The sequence below is a fragment of the Malurus melanocephalus genome, unplaced genomic scaffold, assembly GCF_030028575.1.
Source record: "Malurus melanocephalus ecotype Western Australia unplaced genomic scaffold, MMel_1.1 scaffold_491, whole genome shotgun sequence".
NCBI classification, from domain to species: Eukaryota; Metazoa; Chordata; class Aves; order Passeriformes; family Maluridae; genus Malurus; species Malurus melanocephalus.
Genome location: NW_026623723.1, coordinates 352,797 through 369,275, shown reverse-complemented (window position 1 = coordinate 369,275; position 16,479 = coordinate 352,797). Strand labels below are relative to the sequence as shown.

At 56.0% G+C, this 16,479-nt stretch overlaps 2 protein-coding genes across 2 annotated transcripts; both read left to right on the top strand.

Moving 5' to 3' along the window:
* The first annotated feature begins 3,103 nt into the window (after positions 1-3,103).
* On the top strand, positions 3,104-7,712 carry ANAPC16 (anaphase promoting complex subunit 16). Its single transcript, XM_057381116.1, has 3 exons — positions 3,104-3,245; positions 5,202-5,276; positions 6,979-7,712. Exons 1-3 carry the CDS (start codon positions 3,104-3,106, stop codon positions 7,092-7,094), a joined length of 333 nt encoding a protein of 110 aa, XP_057237099.1. The 3' UTR covers positions 7,095-7,712.
* Positions 7,713-12,670: 4,958 nt separating this feature from the next.
* DDIT4 (DNA damage inducible transcript 4) lies at positions 12,671-14,160 on the top strand. The gene is made up of 2 exons (XM_057381113.1): positions 12,671-12,827; positions 13,062-14,160. Exons 1-2 carry the CDS (start codon positions 12,731-12,733, stop codon positions 13,541-13,543), a joined length of 579 nt encoding a protein of 192 aa, XP_057237096.1. The 5' UTR covers positions 12,671-12,730; the 3' UTR covers positions 13,544-14,160.
* Positions 14,161-16,479: the final 2,319 nt, after the last annotated feature.

The following is a 16,479-nucleotide window of genomic DNA, read 5'->3' as shown; positions in this document are numbered from 1 at the left end:
TAGAGAGTCTTCAGAAAGGCAACACCTCCTCAAACCTTACGTGTCTCAATCAAAAAGTCATTTTATGAGAACTTGCAAGTACACTTTTTGTCAGCTCATAAARCATAATCAAGAGAAAACAGGAAATTAAGCAATGCAAGACACGTAACTCTCTAAACCTCACAGGTTTCAGCTAAAACTCACTGCGGCCTCAATGTGACATTTTGCAATTTCTTTGGGCTTTAGTTGGTACTTGAAGTTTTTACAGTGAAAAACACTTATGCTTTTAAAACAAATCTCTTACTCTGAAAAATATAGTTTCCTCCAAAAAAAATCACCTTTGTCAGAAGGTTTACCTGTSCACTGCAACAGAACAGGAAAAAATTAAGAGCTTGCCCTTAAGCAACTAGTATCTTAYACTAGATTTATTACACAGTGTGACATCAGGTTGAGAAGATTAATATTTTTTCGCTAAGTTCAAGCTCCACCTTCTGAAAAGACTCACAACCACCGAACTTACACTGAAAATAAAAAATAAAACCTTACACTTCAATAAAACTAGCAATTCCTGAAACTCAAGCGAAGAGTGCAGAGGTAAACTGTACACAAAATAAGCCACGAAAAATCAGTCGCTGAGTTTTTTGTTTCTTAGGCAGAGGTAAACTGTGCACAAAATACGCCACGAAAAATCAGTCGCTGAGTTTTTTGTTTCTACGCAGAGGTAAACTCTGCACAAAATAAGCCATGAAAAATCAGAGTTTTTTGTTTCTACGCAGACTTTTTTTTGGGAGGATTATGTTTTTAATATTGTTGGCGTCACAATTTCAGGACTTCTGAAAAAACAGCAGTAACACCGGGAGGCACAGCTGGGCAGGATCCAGAGGGGCTGTTGAGGGAAACAACTCCTGGCCACCCTGGGAGGACGGCAGGGGCACCGGCAGGGCCCGCACCGCGCAAATTCCTGAGGCGCCAAGGGTAGTGAAGCAACAGAATCGCTCAGCTTTGCGTTCACACCCCTGCACAAAGGCGGCGGGAGCAACAAAACACCCGCAACCCCTCCGCCACCGCCGCCGCCATTTTGTTCCTACTCACCCCCGCCCCGCTCCCCTCACTCGTCCCGCCGGAAGTGGCGCGCGCCCGCCCCATCGTGCACCGCGAGAGCGGCCACGCGCGCCGCCCGCGAGGAGCCGCCGTCCGGGCGCCCGGGTGAAGAGAGGGCTCGGGACGGGAGCGGGGAGCGGCGGGAGGCGGCGGCGGCGGCGGCCCGCAAGGTGAAGGGCAACGGGACGAGCGAGCGGGGAGGGCGGGGGCTGAGGCGGCGCGTGGGCTCCGCAGTCAGCGGGAAACGGCTCGGAGGGGCCATGGGCGGGAGGGAGGGGGACGAGGTGTGGTCAGTGTGTGGGCGCGGCCATGAGCGCTCGAGGGGCGTGGTCTGCTGAGGGAACGGGAATCGCCAAGGGGGCGTGGTTTGCCGAGGGGGCGTGGTCTGCTGAGGGGTCGGGGCTATAGAAGGGGCGTGGTCTGCGGGGGGGCGTGGACTACCGAGGGGGCGTGTCTTGCTGAGGGGGCGGGGTCTGCTGAGGGGGCGGAGCGCGGGCAGTGGGGCTCTCCCCCCCCCCGCCAAGATGGCGGTTCCTGCGGTGCCTGAGGCGTTGGCTGGAGGTTCCTCTAACAGGCCCAGGCATCGCCCTGACCTGCCGCCTCCTCTCCTCCGTGTTTGTTTAAAATAAGCCCCCTGCAGCCACGCTTAGGAATCGGTCGGATATGCGAGCCCCGCCTGGCATGGTTTCAGCGCAAACCGTCGTCGCACCTCCCTTGCGAGTGGGGAGCTGAGCTGGGGGTTGGCTGAGGGAGGTGTTGCTGGGTGTAGCATAGCGAAAACAAAAGTTTGCCTTATGCAGGCGTTTTTCTTCGCGGCCCATAAGCCCCCAGCCTCCTGTGAGCTTCTGTGTTACAGTTAATGAAACAACCTTGAGCACTCTTGGAAAAACTTACTTTCGAGGGATAGAGTAACAGGACAAAGGGAATGACACAGGGTAGGGTTAGATGGGATAATCCCTGTGAGCCCCTGGCACAGATTTTCCAGAGAAACTGTGGCTCTCTCATCCCTTTAAGTGTCCAAGGCCAGGTTGGACAGGGCTTTGTAGCAAACTGGGATAGTGGAACGTGTCCCTGCCCATGGCAGGGGGTGGAATGAGATGAGCTAATTTGAGGTCTTTTAACGCCATTCTCTCCACAGAATCCTCAAGCACTCTCTAAGGGCACTGTGTACCCTGCAGAGCCTGCAGAAGTATACTAAATGTGATAACAGAACTGAGTGAAATGAGCAGGATAATTGGGAAATGCTTATAAGTATTGGGAGGAGCAGCAAGTGCTGYCACTGATAAGTGGCAAGTGACACCTTTTTTACTATCAGAGAGGTACATGAYGAGTTTTAAGTCCTGTGACAAAACATGTACCTCTTAAAAACAAAGCTGAGGACAGGGCATGCAGGAGGGGCTGGTACTGTACAGGCAGATGGATCCTCGGGCATTGCCACTTTAGGTCAGATACGGTGTTTTAGAGGCAAAAGTACATCTGGAGTGATGCAGAAAGCAGCTGCTGTGAGTTAGGCGCGGCGTGGCTCCACGCAGGATGCGGCGCTGGAACTGGCAGTCCCACAGCCTTCCAGGCTTTATGAGGCGGCAGGATTTCTGTGTTTGTGCTCCTGGAAACAAGGCAAAAAAAGGAAAGAAACCCCGCCTTTTTCTGCCCCTGGGGAGCGGGACGAGCCCCACAGCAGTTAAAGGCCAGTGAATTCAGGCCAGCAACCTGTACCTCGTTATTTCTGTGCATGCTCTGGATGAATTCCCAGGGGAATCCCGAGGGGTCGGAGCAGGGGTTACCTTCAGTTTTGGGGTGTGACAGCTCTGTGCCCATCCCCACAGTGGGCGCAGGCAGCTCTCCCACACACTCAGAGCAGCCAGGATGCTCTGAGGCAGCAGAGGTGGCTTCTTCCTGCCCCTCACTGCCTTCATCCATCCTTAGAGACGTATGGCCACTGGCTCTGTGCCCTGGGGAACTCGCAGACACCCTTCCTAACTGAGGCTGTGCTCTTTGTCCTCCCAGGCTGAGCCGGGGTGCAATGGCAGCCTCCTCCTCGTCCTCCTCAGCCGGCGGAGTCAGCGGCAGCTCCGTCACAGGGTCGGGGTTCAGCGTTTCGGACCTGGCACCGCCCCGGAAAGCCCTCTTCACTTATCCCAAAGGAGCTGGRGAGATGCTGGAAGGTGATTGCTCCTGCCCTTCTCCTTCCCTGTTCCTCCTCTGAGTTGCTGACCTTGGCACYCCTCTGGCAAAAGCTGGAGGTAGAAAGGAAGCACCAGGGCTCGGTTGGTCCCTGCTTTCCCACCAGCTGTTCATGAGGAAATCATTTTTCTGGCAAGTCACCAGCTTTTTAGCTCCATGACAACACTTCAGGAAGCGTCTACCTGAAAGGGAACATCATTGTTAGCTAATCCTTTGATGTCAAGCAGGGATTAMTGTGAAGATAGCTGAGACAGGAATATTTTTCTTGTCAGAAGCAGTGATTTTCTTGGTTTGGGTTGGATTTGAGTGGGTTAATCCAAGAGGCAGCTTGTCTCCCTGCCAGTTTGCATCTGGGTGCCCGAGCCCCATCGCCAGCTTCATCAAGGGATTGAGGAAGGAGAAGCCAGGCACAGCTCTGCTGAGAGAGGAAGGGCAGGTCCTCYGGGTGACAGGGTTAAACCAGGGTCTGTCTGTCTGTCTGTCTGCTCTCCTTGAACTTCCCTTGTCACCATGGCTCAGCCCTGCATCCGTTGGGATCAAGGGACCGAGGCTGGAGTGTCCCTCTGGCAGCACAGGGCAGCTGGGAAGTGATGGCTGCGCCGCTGAAGGGCTGTTTTTATTACACATTAGAGCCCATATGCCAGGCTATTGAAGTAATTATGACTAAAGGTTTGCTCACAGAACTTAATGAGCCCTCAAAACAAATTAAAGTAATGAAGCACTTCATGTTACCAAATAGACAGGCAGCTGTTCCTCCTGAGAGGCACTCAGCAGGACAGACRGGGAGTTGGAGGACAGAGTCCAACATTTAGGTTGGAAAAGGCCTCTAAGACCATTGAGTTCAACCKCTGACTGATCCCCACTWKTCACCCAGCCCAGARCACCRAGTGTCATGTCYRGTTGTTCTTMAACACTTTCARGGATGGCARCTCCACCACCTGCCTGGGCASCCCCTTCCAATATTTTAACAAACCTTTCTGTGAAAAAATTCTTCCTGATGTCTCCAGGATATATTTGGGACAGCACTTGTGAGAGGAAGCTCTGAGCACAATGAAATTCCAGCTCTTCCCTGGGGTTCAGCTTTGGATTAGATTTTTACAGAGTCCCATCTTTGAAACYGCTCTCCACATTGTTATGGCACAAGAGCTTTAAATGGATTGTGCTTTGGGCTGACCTCTTTAGCAGGAACACAGCAGGTCACCTGCTCTGGGTGGCAGCAGCAACCAAACACTGTCCCTGTTGCAGGAAGCTCTAGGCTGGCTTTTTAATTTCTGACACAAAAGGTGATACACCCATTCTTTCATCAGGCAGGCACCAGTGGAAGAGCTGCAGTTTCCTTTCCAGAAATCCCCCCGACTGACTAATTTTTGTTTCTACTTAACTATCTTGCTTGTTTCTAAATAAACCCGTAGGTATTTTGGGGTTTTTCAGAAGGAAGCAGTATAAACTATGTCAGTGCTTGGCACACAATTAGCTATGTTTTCCAGATTGCTTTGTTTCTGAGTCACTAGTGTGATCAATTACTGACTTGGATGGCAAGATACACATTGTTTGAAATTCTTTATGTAGGGTTATGGTTTGAGCCCGTGGGAAATCCTAAAGCATTCTAAGGACACACGCGTCTGAGCCCTGAGGGAATCACAGACTGYCATAACATTACCTGGCTTCTCCTGAGCTTACCTTCTATTTAAATAGGACTACAATTGCTTGTCAGAGGGGATGTAACAGAATTCGAGCCAGGATGTCTTCCCAGGTAGCACCAGGAGGCAGCCAAAGCCCTGTGCAGGGTCCCAGGGGCTGTGCTCAGCACAGAGGAAAGGGTCAGAATGAGGCAAGGGGGAACCCACACCTCAAAAATAAAAACACGAGGTCAGTGGTACTGAAGGCTGCTCTGCCTTAAACCGTGTGATTCAAACACCTCCTGTTTGTRTTTACAGATGGCTCTGAGAGGTTCCTCTGCGAGTCTGTGTTCAGCTTTCAGGTTGCATCAACATTAAAGCAAGTGAAGCACGGTAAGCTCGGAGCGCCGGCCGCGCGTCGCTCGGGGAGGGCGGCGGGGGCAGAGCCTGACCTGCTCTTGCTGCCAACCACAAGAAAGCAGAGCCAACGCTAAGTCAGGCCACCACTTTTGCAAGCCCTRTGCAAAGCGCCGCGAGCCCACAGAGGCTGCGTGGGAACGAGCTGTGCCTCCTGAAGCTTGTTTTTCCATGGCTGTGTGGCAGCRTGAGGTGAGGCTGCAGGAGGAGGTTCTGGGCAGGAAACGCCCACGCTCTGATCTCGGCCCAGCGCTGACTGTCTCTCTGGCCTGGGGCAAAGGGACGCTCCATTCCACCTTTGTTTCTTGCTGAGCCCTTGTGGCTCTGGCAGGGTCAAGTGAGGTTTCCAAAGGCTCAGGAGGCGGCCACGCGTGGCRTGGCGTGGCGTGGCGTGGCGTGACAGGGCTGACTCCATTCCCTGCCTCCCCAGGGAGCAGCCCTGTGTCCTGTTTGAACCTCTGCTTCCCTCCCAGGCCCTTTGCCCTCACCCAGGTGCCTGTCATCCAGTGGTGGGCTTGGCTGCATGACAGCTTTGGTTCTCACAGAGCCTAGCAGCAAATCCTGTCTGCTGCTTGAGGATCACATCCTTTCTGGTTCTGGCCTCTCGTCAGCCAGAATGGTACTTCCACCTGTTGTCTCAGACTGGAGAGGTTTCCTGTCCTTCTCCGATTGTCTGGGGGCATGCAGCAGCTTGCAAGGCTGCAATCCTGTATTTCTGCCCCAGAAAGCAAAGCTGAACTTCAGAGCCATTGTTTCCACAGCTCTGCYGTGGCTGTAGCTACCAGGGGCTGCTACATAGCCTGGCACCCCAACCAGCCTTTGGAACTGGTTTGTGGAGCACCTGCCTGTTTTCTCCCTGTAAGAAAGGTGAAGGGCTAAAAAAAAAAAACCAAAAGATCGAGGTCATCATTTTTTGGCTTGTTTGTTTGACARTTCCCAAAAAGGGTGCAGAAGGTGGAGTGAGAACAGTCCCTCTTAAAAGTACCTACTGCTGCAGTCAGCATAAATCACACAGTTCATGTTATGCCTCTTGCTAGTCCTGGGCTGCCTCTCCAAGAGGCTGCAGTGAGCTTACAGCACTGCTGGACTTCCAGCAGAGCTGGGAGAAGGAATATTCCCACCTCTTCATTGCTGCAGCTCATTGAACTGAAAATGGACCGTGTGTAGCCATCACACAACTGGTTATAAACAAACCCAAGAGGAAGATGTTGTGTGGGGGATCCCCAGGACCTTCCTCTCATTAGCAGGCTCTGGCTGCAGAGCCTTTTTGCCACACTCCTGCAAGGACCTTCATTAAAAGCACAGTTCCTCATGCTGCACCCAGCTCTACTGTGGGCTGACCAARCCCTCTTTGAACTTCTCTGTTCTTCTGCACTATAAATATTTATGCTAAAGAAATGAGCTTTATCCTGTTTTCACCCCYGTGTACTAATGGGCCTCGTGTTTCCCTGTTAGGACTTGAATGTACACAGCACGGGCAGGGGTGGGTAAACATGCACGAGGGAAGAAAAGCCTGTCCCTGCTCTCTCCTTGCTGTTTGCACTGAGTGGTTTGGATTCAAATGGGCTCTGTGGGTTTTGTTCTGCCCTGCTCCCCACTGACAGCTGGGAATTTGCATCTAATTGAAAGGTTTAATTGCATTGCCATYGCAAACCAGTTACCTTTGAACTCCTCGCAGATCAACAAGTCGCAAGGATGGAAAAACTTGCCAGTCTGGTGGAAGAGCTGGAGGCAGATGAGTGGAGGTACAAGCCAATAGAGCAGCTCCTGGGATTCACTCCCTCTTCGGGCTGAGCGTGTCTGGATTGCTTCTGTCAGGGAGCAGAAGAAAAACATTCCCTGGCCTGGCTTCAAAACACCCCCCATTTATCAGATGCTGACAGCTGCATCGGCAGGATGGGGCTTTGGGTTTTTTTGAGAGYGGGGATCGCCCATAAAGTTGCCAATGAAAAGAAATGACGAGATTCTGTAGGTCCTTACAGGCTGGCAGGGCTTGGTTTCTGTAACTTAGAAGGCAGGATCAGCTGTGCAGCCCTCGGAGAATCTCTGTATTTACAGAGGAGGGCAGGMGGACAGTGTGGCTGAGGGGAGGGTGACCTGGTAACTCAGCCTGGGCTCCTGCTGGAGCGTGGCTGGAGCCCTGGGCCTGCAGGGAAACCCTCTGGAGCAAATGCCAGGAACACTCCTCAGCCCCAGCCATCATCTGGGAGATGGGCATGAACTGTCCTGAGGTCAGGTGAGGGGCCAGGGGGTGTCACCTCCTCGGGTATAGCTCACGCCGCTCCCTCTCCATTGCCATTTCTCTGGCAGAACACTGCTCCATCTTTAATACCCCGAAACTTTATCCTCTTTGTTCTGTAATGGATTTCTCTATGACAATAAAATAATTCTGTCTTTGAAACTCTTTATCTGGTCTGGTGAAGGAAACAATCAGCTGTTTGGGATGGTGAAGCTTAGACACAGCTCAGCTGTCACAGTGRTAGACTGAAGTTCAATGTGAGAGGAACCAAACCATGCTCAAAAGTGGCTTCATTTAAATCAGATTTTAATCCTGRTTTAACTCTGCCAGAAGAGAAGATCCTGGTTTAAATCCAACCATTTTAATCATCTTGTTTTTCGGCTGTACTTCACTTCTGTTCTTGGAGGGAACTGGATTTCCACGTTCTGGCGTAACCATTTCAACATGTTGATTTTCCACGGATGAGAGCCTTTGCCCCACAGCTCTGCTGGCCAGCAGGGGGTAGGAGCAGCACCGTATGCAAGCAATTACTTGATTTACTGCTCCAGATGCTTAATTTTTCCATTTTCAACATCTTATTTATGAGATTATTGTATTTTTACTCACTATTTCAGCCCAGGCACATCTGGATTGAAACAGATTAACTGGAATCCATTCCCATTTTAGATCACCAGCAATTAACTAAAACTAAGGGGGGAAAGTATACAGCCACCTTTTATGTTTGTTGCTGTTAATAAATTAGTTCCAGTAGCAGATAACCCAGCTTTGGGCAGTCTAGAGCCCCACACTGCCCGGTCTGCAGGAGAAGCCTCAATTCCAGCTCTGTGGAAATGACCCAGAGCAGCGCAGGGGTGTTCTCACGTACGGCTGCGGCTCAGCCGAGATGTGTCCCACGCTGGCCGCCCCGGCCCCGGCCCCGGCCCCAGCCCGGAAAGCCTCCTCCCCAGCCTTGGAGGGCTGCCAGGCCCGGCTCTGCGGGGGCCTCCTGCACAGTCAGCGGCTCCGTGGCCAGGAGCGCTCCAAACGTGAYGGGATTCAAGCTCCATCCCAGATGGGCTCGCTTGGGAAAGAGGGGAGCATTTCCACTTTGTTGTTTGTTTGGTGGCATCTATTTTTAATCTCACTCCAGCCAAACCTGCCAGAAATGCTCCCCCTGTATCATTGTGGGGTTTGGAAAAGGAGCAGCAGATCCCCAAACTCCCTCGCTCACAGCTGGTCCCCCCTACTTGCTGACCCAGCACAACTGGACACAGAAAGAGCTTTTCCTTTTCACTGCTCCACTTGGGAAACTTTTCCACCCTGCCAGCTCTCCTGGGATGCCAGGGGCTCAGCTCCTGCAGCTTTGCCCACTGGATGCAGTGCCAAAGCATTGCCCAGCCCTCCCTGCCCAGATCCAAAACACTGGGGCTGAGATTTATCCCCCTCACCCTCCTCCCGTTCCTTGTTTTCCAGCAGTTTCTTGTGCTGGGACAGAACAGGAGCAGRGAACGTCCCAGCTCCGTGCTGTACATGGTGTGTTTGTATGTGTGCCCAGCACCAAAATAGACACATGTGTGAGAGCCATTGAGAGGAAGTGAAAAGTTCACCCTGTACAGTACTACAAATGCAAAAACATGTTGTTGGCCGTTCCCTCCTCCCGCTTGGTAAACACTTTGTGTAAGGCAGGGAGAACTGGAGGGATCCGCATGGGCAAAAACCCTCCACACTCCCCCTCCTCCAAACCCAGCTTTTCCCTGGCAGCTGGAAATTCCCCAGCCAACCTATTTCCTRCTTTGCAGGTCAGTGGGGCGGTGGATATTGCCCTCCTTGGGGTTTGCAAGCCCCGTTGTTGCCCCCTCACCCCCGGGGTCTCCGGGGCCTTTTGGAGGCTGCAGCTGGGCACGGAGCGCAGGGGGGAGGGAGCCCGGCAGCTGCCAGAAAAAGTTGATGCGGGGAGGGGAGGGAGAATAAAAAAAGAGCTGAACAAAGAGCCTCGTTCAGGGCTGCTGGTTGGTTTTCCTGTGGGTGCTCGCAGCAGAACGTTATGTACCGGCACAAGCCCCGCTCACACCTCCCCTCCCCGGCTCCTCTCGCCGCTGGCCACGGCCCCAGTGCCGGCCACAGCGCCAAGGCACGCACTCGCCTCGCAGCCCGGGCCTCTCCCAGCATCAAAGACATGGCAGTGCGGGGCAGCACCCCCAAAAACACCCTCTCCCATCTCCTCCCCCAAAAGCACTCAAGGGGAGAGGAGTTTCACAGCCCACACCCTGCGAACAACAGGGTGCAGACCCAGTGCTGAACCCCACACTCGGCTGCCAGAAGCTGCTTACCACCCTGCCGGCTGCACGTTCCTCATTGCTGTGCCCGGCTCCTGCAGCTGCTTGTCCCAGGGCTGAGAGATGGGCCCGCAAGGTTTGGCTGTAGCACAGACCTGCCCGGCCGGCAGCACGCCAGGACCTGCCACTGCGTCCCACGCAGCCAGAGCTCACCTGTCAGAGCCAGCCACAGGCTCAGGGAATGTAGGGTCACCCCTCGTGTCTCTGTCACCCCCTGACACAACCAGGGACCCACCCCAGCAGGCACTTAGGGCACACGGTAAAAGCTGTGGCCTCAGCCCCTCYGTCACTGGGACACAAAGGATCACASCAGCCTCTGTGCCAGCCCTGTGTGCTGAAATAATGTGTAAATCTACCTAAAAGCAGCTTGTAGGGCCACAGATCCACTGGGAAAAAAACATGAAGTCAGGGACTCCTCCACAGCAGCAGCCCATGGGGCAGGAACTTGCCCCCCATTGTACAGGGGGCACAATTTGCGGCACTCGCTGAGCCCCTCAGTACCTCTCCTCCCTTATCCTCCTCCTCCTCCTCCTCCTCCTCCTCCTCCTTCTTCCCAGCCCCCTCCCCCTGCAGCCTGCAAAACCGCTGAGCTCAGCACATCCCGGGCAGGGGCCCAACCAAGGACCCTCCCCAATGCCAGCCCTGGCTCCTGCTTAACCCTTTGCAAAGCCAGGCTGGAAAYCAGAAGGATCAAGCAAATCTCATCACAAAAGGGCACAGGCTGGGAACAGGCTGTCCAGAAAGCCAGAATGTCTCTCTGCTCTCCCAGAAAGGACAACAGGTCAGGGGGAAAGACATGCTGCTCGTCCACAAAAACCACACGGGGTTTGCTGCCAGCAGCAGGGCCAGGGGAGGGGGAAGTGCAGGAATTACCAACACCGTGGCTAAAACTTTACTTTGCAGCCAAAACCATTCCTAGAGGCCCTGCTGCAGAGGTGCAGCCTGGATTTCAGCTTCTTTTGGGGAGGAGAAGGAGCTGCCAGCCCCAYATTTCCTCCCCTCCCAGCTGGATTATTTTATTGCACGGATCAAAAATCACATTTCCCTTTAAAACATGCCATCACACCAGAGCCGCTTGCTCTGCTGCCTACCAGGAGATGTTAYGGCAAAGAAAGAAAAATATTTATGCTTGGCTCCAGAATTCCTGCTTATTTTTAGCGTGGTGGCTTTCCTGTGGTCCTTCACCTCTTTTTTGTTTATTTGCTGCTYTCCTCCTGTTTTGACCCCCCAAACCAGCAGATCCTCATCTATTTTCAGCCTCACCCAGCCAAYATTCATACCAACAACTTGGTGGCTGTGGGGAGAAATAATCCACGGGGTGCAGTTTGTGGAAAACAGGATCCCAAGCACCATCCAGCAAATACTGGGGTGTATTTTTAACAGCTGGGGCTGGGGGCTGTTCATTTTTTACCCCCAAAAAACAAGCTCTGAAAGCTGCAGCCACAAGCCAGGACTTGTAACCAGCTTCCCACATATCTCTGCTCCCTGGGATGCTCCCTCTCCCTCAGCTTGGACTTCCACACATAAAATGCTGATGGGTTCAAGCTTTGAACSCTGAAAAGCAGCTGCAGCTGCAGGTGGGGTGCCCAGAACCCTSTGCCTTTGGGTGGCAGGTCACAGCAGTGGGTGGCACTCTGTCCCCCTCGCTCTCTCCACCGTGTTTATCGCCGGGCTCTTATCAATCTCGGCTCGGGAAGGACAGGACCCAAGACAGATCGCGGGGTGACTTCAGAGTGTGCTCAGCCCCTCCGATAAAGCCGCAGGCAGCACAGCGGGAGGACAAACAAAGCTCGCTATCGCCAATTGGGCTCCTTGCGCTGCTCGGGGTCTGGCTTGGGAAAGGTCACGTACGCGGGGACAGGCACGGGTGCGGGAGACACGCTGGCACGGGGAAGGGCTCGGGGGTGTCCTGTCCCAGCTTTAGGAGATACCGGGGAAGGCAAAAGGGGATGACCCCAGCCTGACACTGGGCAAAACCCCATCCCAGCCTGGCTGCATCCTGCCACCGCCTCCCTCGATCTCCACCGAGTTTCACTCCAACATCCCTTACTGCCTCAAGAAACCGGGACAAAGCCAGCGAGTGGGACACCGGGATCACGCGTGGGGTCCCGGTTTGGTTTGTCCCCAGCGCAGGGSAGCGGGCTCAGCCCCATCCCACCCCATGCCAGGACGGCAGGGTCCGGTGCCTCCACACAAACACCCCCGGGACGACGAGGGGGATCAAACCCTAACSCACAGGAAAACCCTCACTGCTTTTCCAGCCCGGGAGGGTTCGGGGACTGCGGGGACACGGCGCCTGGCCCCTTCCCCACCAACGATGGGCAAGCCTCGGGGGTGCGGGGGCGAGCCCGGGCACTGAGGAGGCGCTGCCCGGGCCGGGAGGGGTCGGTGTCCGGGACAGCAGCCGGAGCACGGGCCGGGGGGGTCGGTGTCCGGGACAGCCGCCGGAGCACGGGCCGGGGGGGTCGGTGTCCGGGACAGCCGCCGGAGCACGGGCCGGGGGGGTCGGTGTCCGGGACAGCCGCCGGAGCACGGGCCGGGGGGGGGTTCGGTGTACGGGACAGCCGCCGGAGCACGGGCCGGGGCCGGGGCCGGTCCCTGATGCAACCGCGGGTCCCGTTTGCAGCGCCCGGGGCAGCGCCGGGCGAGMGGGGGCGTGGCCTCTGCGGGAGGGGCGTGGCCTGAGCGAGGGGGCGTGGCCTCCCCGCTGTCACCGGGCAGGAGAGACGCCGCGGACGTGCCCCGCGCTCCCATTGGCGGGCGCGGGGAGGGGGGCGTGGCCCCGCGTGCCGCCCCGGTTATAAGGGTGGGGCGCGGGCGGTACGGGCAGAGCGGCGGCGGAGCCGGGGTGAGCGCGTTTTGCCGTGTCCAGAGCCATGCCCGGGCTGTGGGAGAGGCTGGCGGGCGGCGAGCGGGGCCGCCTGGAGACCTCCGACTGCGAGTCGCTGGGCAGCGCCTCCGGCTCGGAGGGAGGTGAGTGCGGGTCCCTCTCTGGGGTCACAGACGGACTGGAGGATGGATGGTGGTCCCTGGGCGGAGGGGTGGTGGTGCCTTGCCGAGCCTCTGTTATCCCCCAAACCCCTACGATCGGTGTCTCCCAGAACCGTGAGACCCCTCAGCACACCCCTGTTATCCCCCAAACCCCTGCGATCGGTGTCTCCCACCCATGATAGCCCCGGTGCTGACCCGCCCGTGTCCCCTGTGCAGATGCCGAGTACGCCGAGGGTGTCTCCCTGCCGGACCTGGACCTGGAGCTGCTGCACGATCCCGAGGATGAGCTGCTGTGYGCCAGCCTGCTGGACGTGGTGCAGGCCACGCTGGGCCGGGCCCCGCTGGGCTCCAAGCGCTGCTCGCGGCTCCTGATGCCGGCCCAGCTGCAGGCGCAGGTGCGGACGGAGCTGCTGCGCCTGGCGTGCAGCGAACCCTGCGGGCTGCGCGGGGCCCTGCTCGACCTGTGCGTGGAGCACGGYAAAGCCTGCCACGACGTGGGGCACATCGCCGCCGACCCCGCCGTGGTGCCCACCTTCCAGCTCACGCTGGTGCTCCGCCTGGACTCCCGCCTCTGGCCCAAGATCCAGGGACTCTTCGGCTCGGGGCCGGCGTTCGCGCCGCTGAAGCTGAGCACGGGCTTCCGAGTGATCAAGAAGAAGCTGTACAGCTCCGAGCAGCTGCTCATCGAGGAGTGTTGAGGGCCCGGCGGAGGAGCCACTTCCCAAGCGCTTTGGAAGAAGCGGGCGGAGCGTGGCGGCTCCTGGCAGCCGCTGTAGTTTAGGTTAGGCTGGAGTAGGGCTGTAGGTGGAAGTAGTTCGGGCGGGCTGAGGTCCCCGTGGGGGCCCGTCTGTGCCGGGACATCCCTGGCGTGGAGCAGCCGGGACCCGGCTGGAGGTCGCTTCACGCCTTCCTTCAGTCGGTGACTGTGGCACCATCCCGGAGGCGGCAGCGGGGCTGCCGGAGCGGCGCTGGGCTCCTGACGGCCGATGGATCGCATCGGGGGGTTTTGTATCCAGGATTGTAATCAGTGGGGTCTCAGGGGGAGGGGGAGCGTGGGAGCGAATGACGGCCGAGGTGGSGTCTGCATCAAAGCCCAGCGCCGGCTCCCGGGCTCTGGAATCGTGTCTGGGATCACGGGAGGGTGTGATCACCCCGTGAGGGGCCGGAGGGCAGGACCCCCGGCCCCGACACGCTGGGGGCACTGCGTCGGTTCCAGTTTACACTCATACACTTGATGTTCAAGTGCGAGAATTCCTATGCAATCGTGTTCGGGTGGTTTTTTTACTTTTCTAATAAAATTTGTCTTGATTGATAAGCTGCCGTCTCCCTGTCCTCACTACGGTCCATTGGGGGGATGATGCAACCGCTGGGGTGAAATTCCCTGCCAGGCACCCTCGGGAAGCCTTTCCCTGGCAGGCAGCGGGTGGGAGCTGGATTTTTTGGGGAATGGTGGGGAATCCCAMTGCGCCCACTCCTAATGGGAGCCACGGGGCTGTGACTCAGGAGGGGGGGGCTGAGTCAGGCCCCTGAGCCGGGCAGGAGCACCCCAAAACCCCAGCGAGGGGCTGCTGCTCCTCCCCGGGCAGCCACGGGGCAAATTTGGGCAGAAAAGCAGGAGAACAGGCTGAAAGTGGGACTGTGGGAGAGGAGGAGGGTCACAGCTGCCGGGGGGAGCACACCTCAGACCCAAACGCACTCTGCAACACTGAGGCCAATTACCCAAACCTGCAATTAGAAGCCTCGGGGAAGAGGCTTTCACTCGAGGGTAATTAAGCTGCTTGGCAAACGAGGAGCCCRTGGAAGGTGTGGGTGGATAAAACCAGCCTGAAAAACCATTTCCATTCACATGCAAGTATGTTCTGGTTCAGCCTTAGGTTGTTCAAATTTATTTTTATWTTTTTTTTAATCCCCCCGTGRACAAAGAGTGACCTTTTGATGAGAATTTTCACCATAAAAACCTTGCTTTTGACACAAATGACCCATAGCTGGAGTATTGGGAGCAGAGTGTAAAATACAGCAACAAGCACAGCTGGAAATGCACCTTTACACACCCACATTGTGCAAAGAAGGGGGGTTTTCCATTAAAATTTTGGGGGCTGGAGCATTTCTTAAAGGGTGACGTGCCCTTCACGTGAGGGGCCATCCCCTGTGGGGTCACCCCGCACAAAAGAGATGCTGAGAGGGGTGGGAAGGGAACTCCAAGCCCGAAATTCCTCGGGCAGCCCAGGCTGGAAGCAGCACGGTGATCCCGGGGCACGGCAGGAGATTGCCGGTGACGGCAGCACCGCCGGCGGCTCAGCCCTGCTGAGGCACCTGAGTCTGCCCGCGGTATTTATAGCTCCACAAATACGTGGATTTTTAAATATCGAGCTCCTGACGGGGTGGCCCCGTGCCTCCTTTGCTGCCAGCAGCAGCGTGACCCCTGCGTGTCCCCCTCCAGCCGCTCCCAGGGAAGGCTCTGCATCCCATTTCTTAAAAATTATCACGCCAAGAAAATTTAAAAAAAAAACCATTAAAACTCTCAAAAACCTCTGTCCCGGGCAGGCCTGGCAAAAATGTCCACGTGGGACCACATGCCCTTGGAACAYCCCAGCTATGAAGGTGAAACTTGGCTTTTATTTATAGCAAAATGGCATTTCCATGAGAAATTTTTGGGGGGTCTCAAGGTCCCTGKGGTTTGGCAGCTCCCTGGAAGGGGCAGAAGCTTCCAGAGAGGCTGGATCAGGTGTCTCCCAGGGCAGGGGGGTAGGCAAAGGGATATTTTGGGACCTGGGAAGTGTCAGTGGGGCTATTTGTGGCACCACCATCAGCCCAGGGATCCCAGGTGCCAGCACAGGAAAGGGAGATCCTTGGAGGCATCAGCAGCAATATGGCAAAAGAGGATTTAAATCCCAGGATAACACAAAATCCTCATGTTTTGCTACCAAAAATGATGGTGGGGGGAAGAGGGATCCCTTGGCTTCCTACCTGCCACAGGAGGATGTTCCTGGAGCACTGGCCTTCCTTTGATGCCTCCCTGCCCCTGGCAGCTGCTCCAATTAAAAGCTTGGGCTAACGAGCTAATGGGCAGCCCAAAGCACCCACACCTTTGCTGAGGGGACAGGGACCAGCACACCCTGAAATTCAAGTGTGTCCCATTGCCCTGGGCTGGGAACAACCCAAAATACAGCAAAATCACCCCAAAACCTGCGCTCTGGATGTGCCCTGTGCCACCAGGGCTGACTCACTGCTACTGAGGGGAAATGGAAAGGACGTGACCCTCTGAGAGGAGAGGAAAAAAAGGGAAAAGTGGGAAATTCCCACCCAGAGCCTCCAGCACTCCCCACCGGCCTGGGGAGGAGGAGGGAGCTGCCAGAGGGGTCCAGCCTGCCCCAGGGAGGGGGATAGGAGGAAAAGAGACCCATCCCAAATCCAATCCGGAGGCTTTGGGGCCAGCAGATGGCATATCCCAGCAGGAAGCGCACCCAAGGCAGCGTTTCCGCTCGGGACAAAGGCAACCCCAGCCTTCCTGCCCACCCCGACAGGGATCGTGTCCAAAGGGCACCTTCAAATGCCAGGACACCTTCAAATGCCACTGCCACTGGACAGTGCTGCCAGGCTGCTGGCACCCTAGAATGGGAATAAGACATCCCCC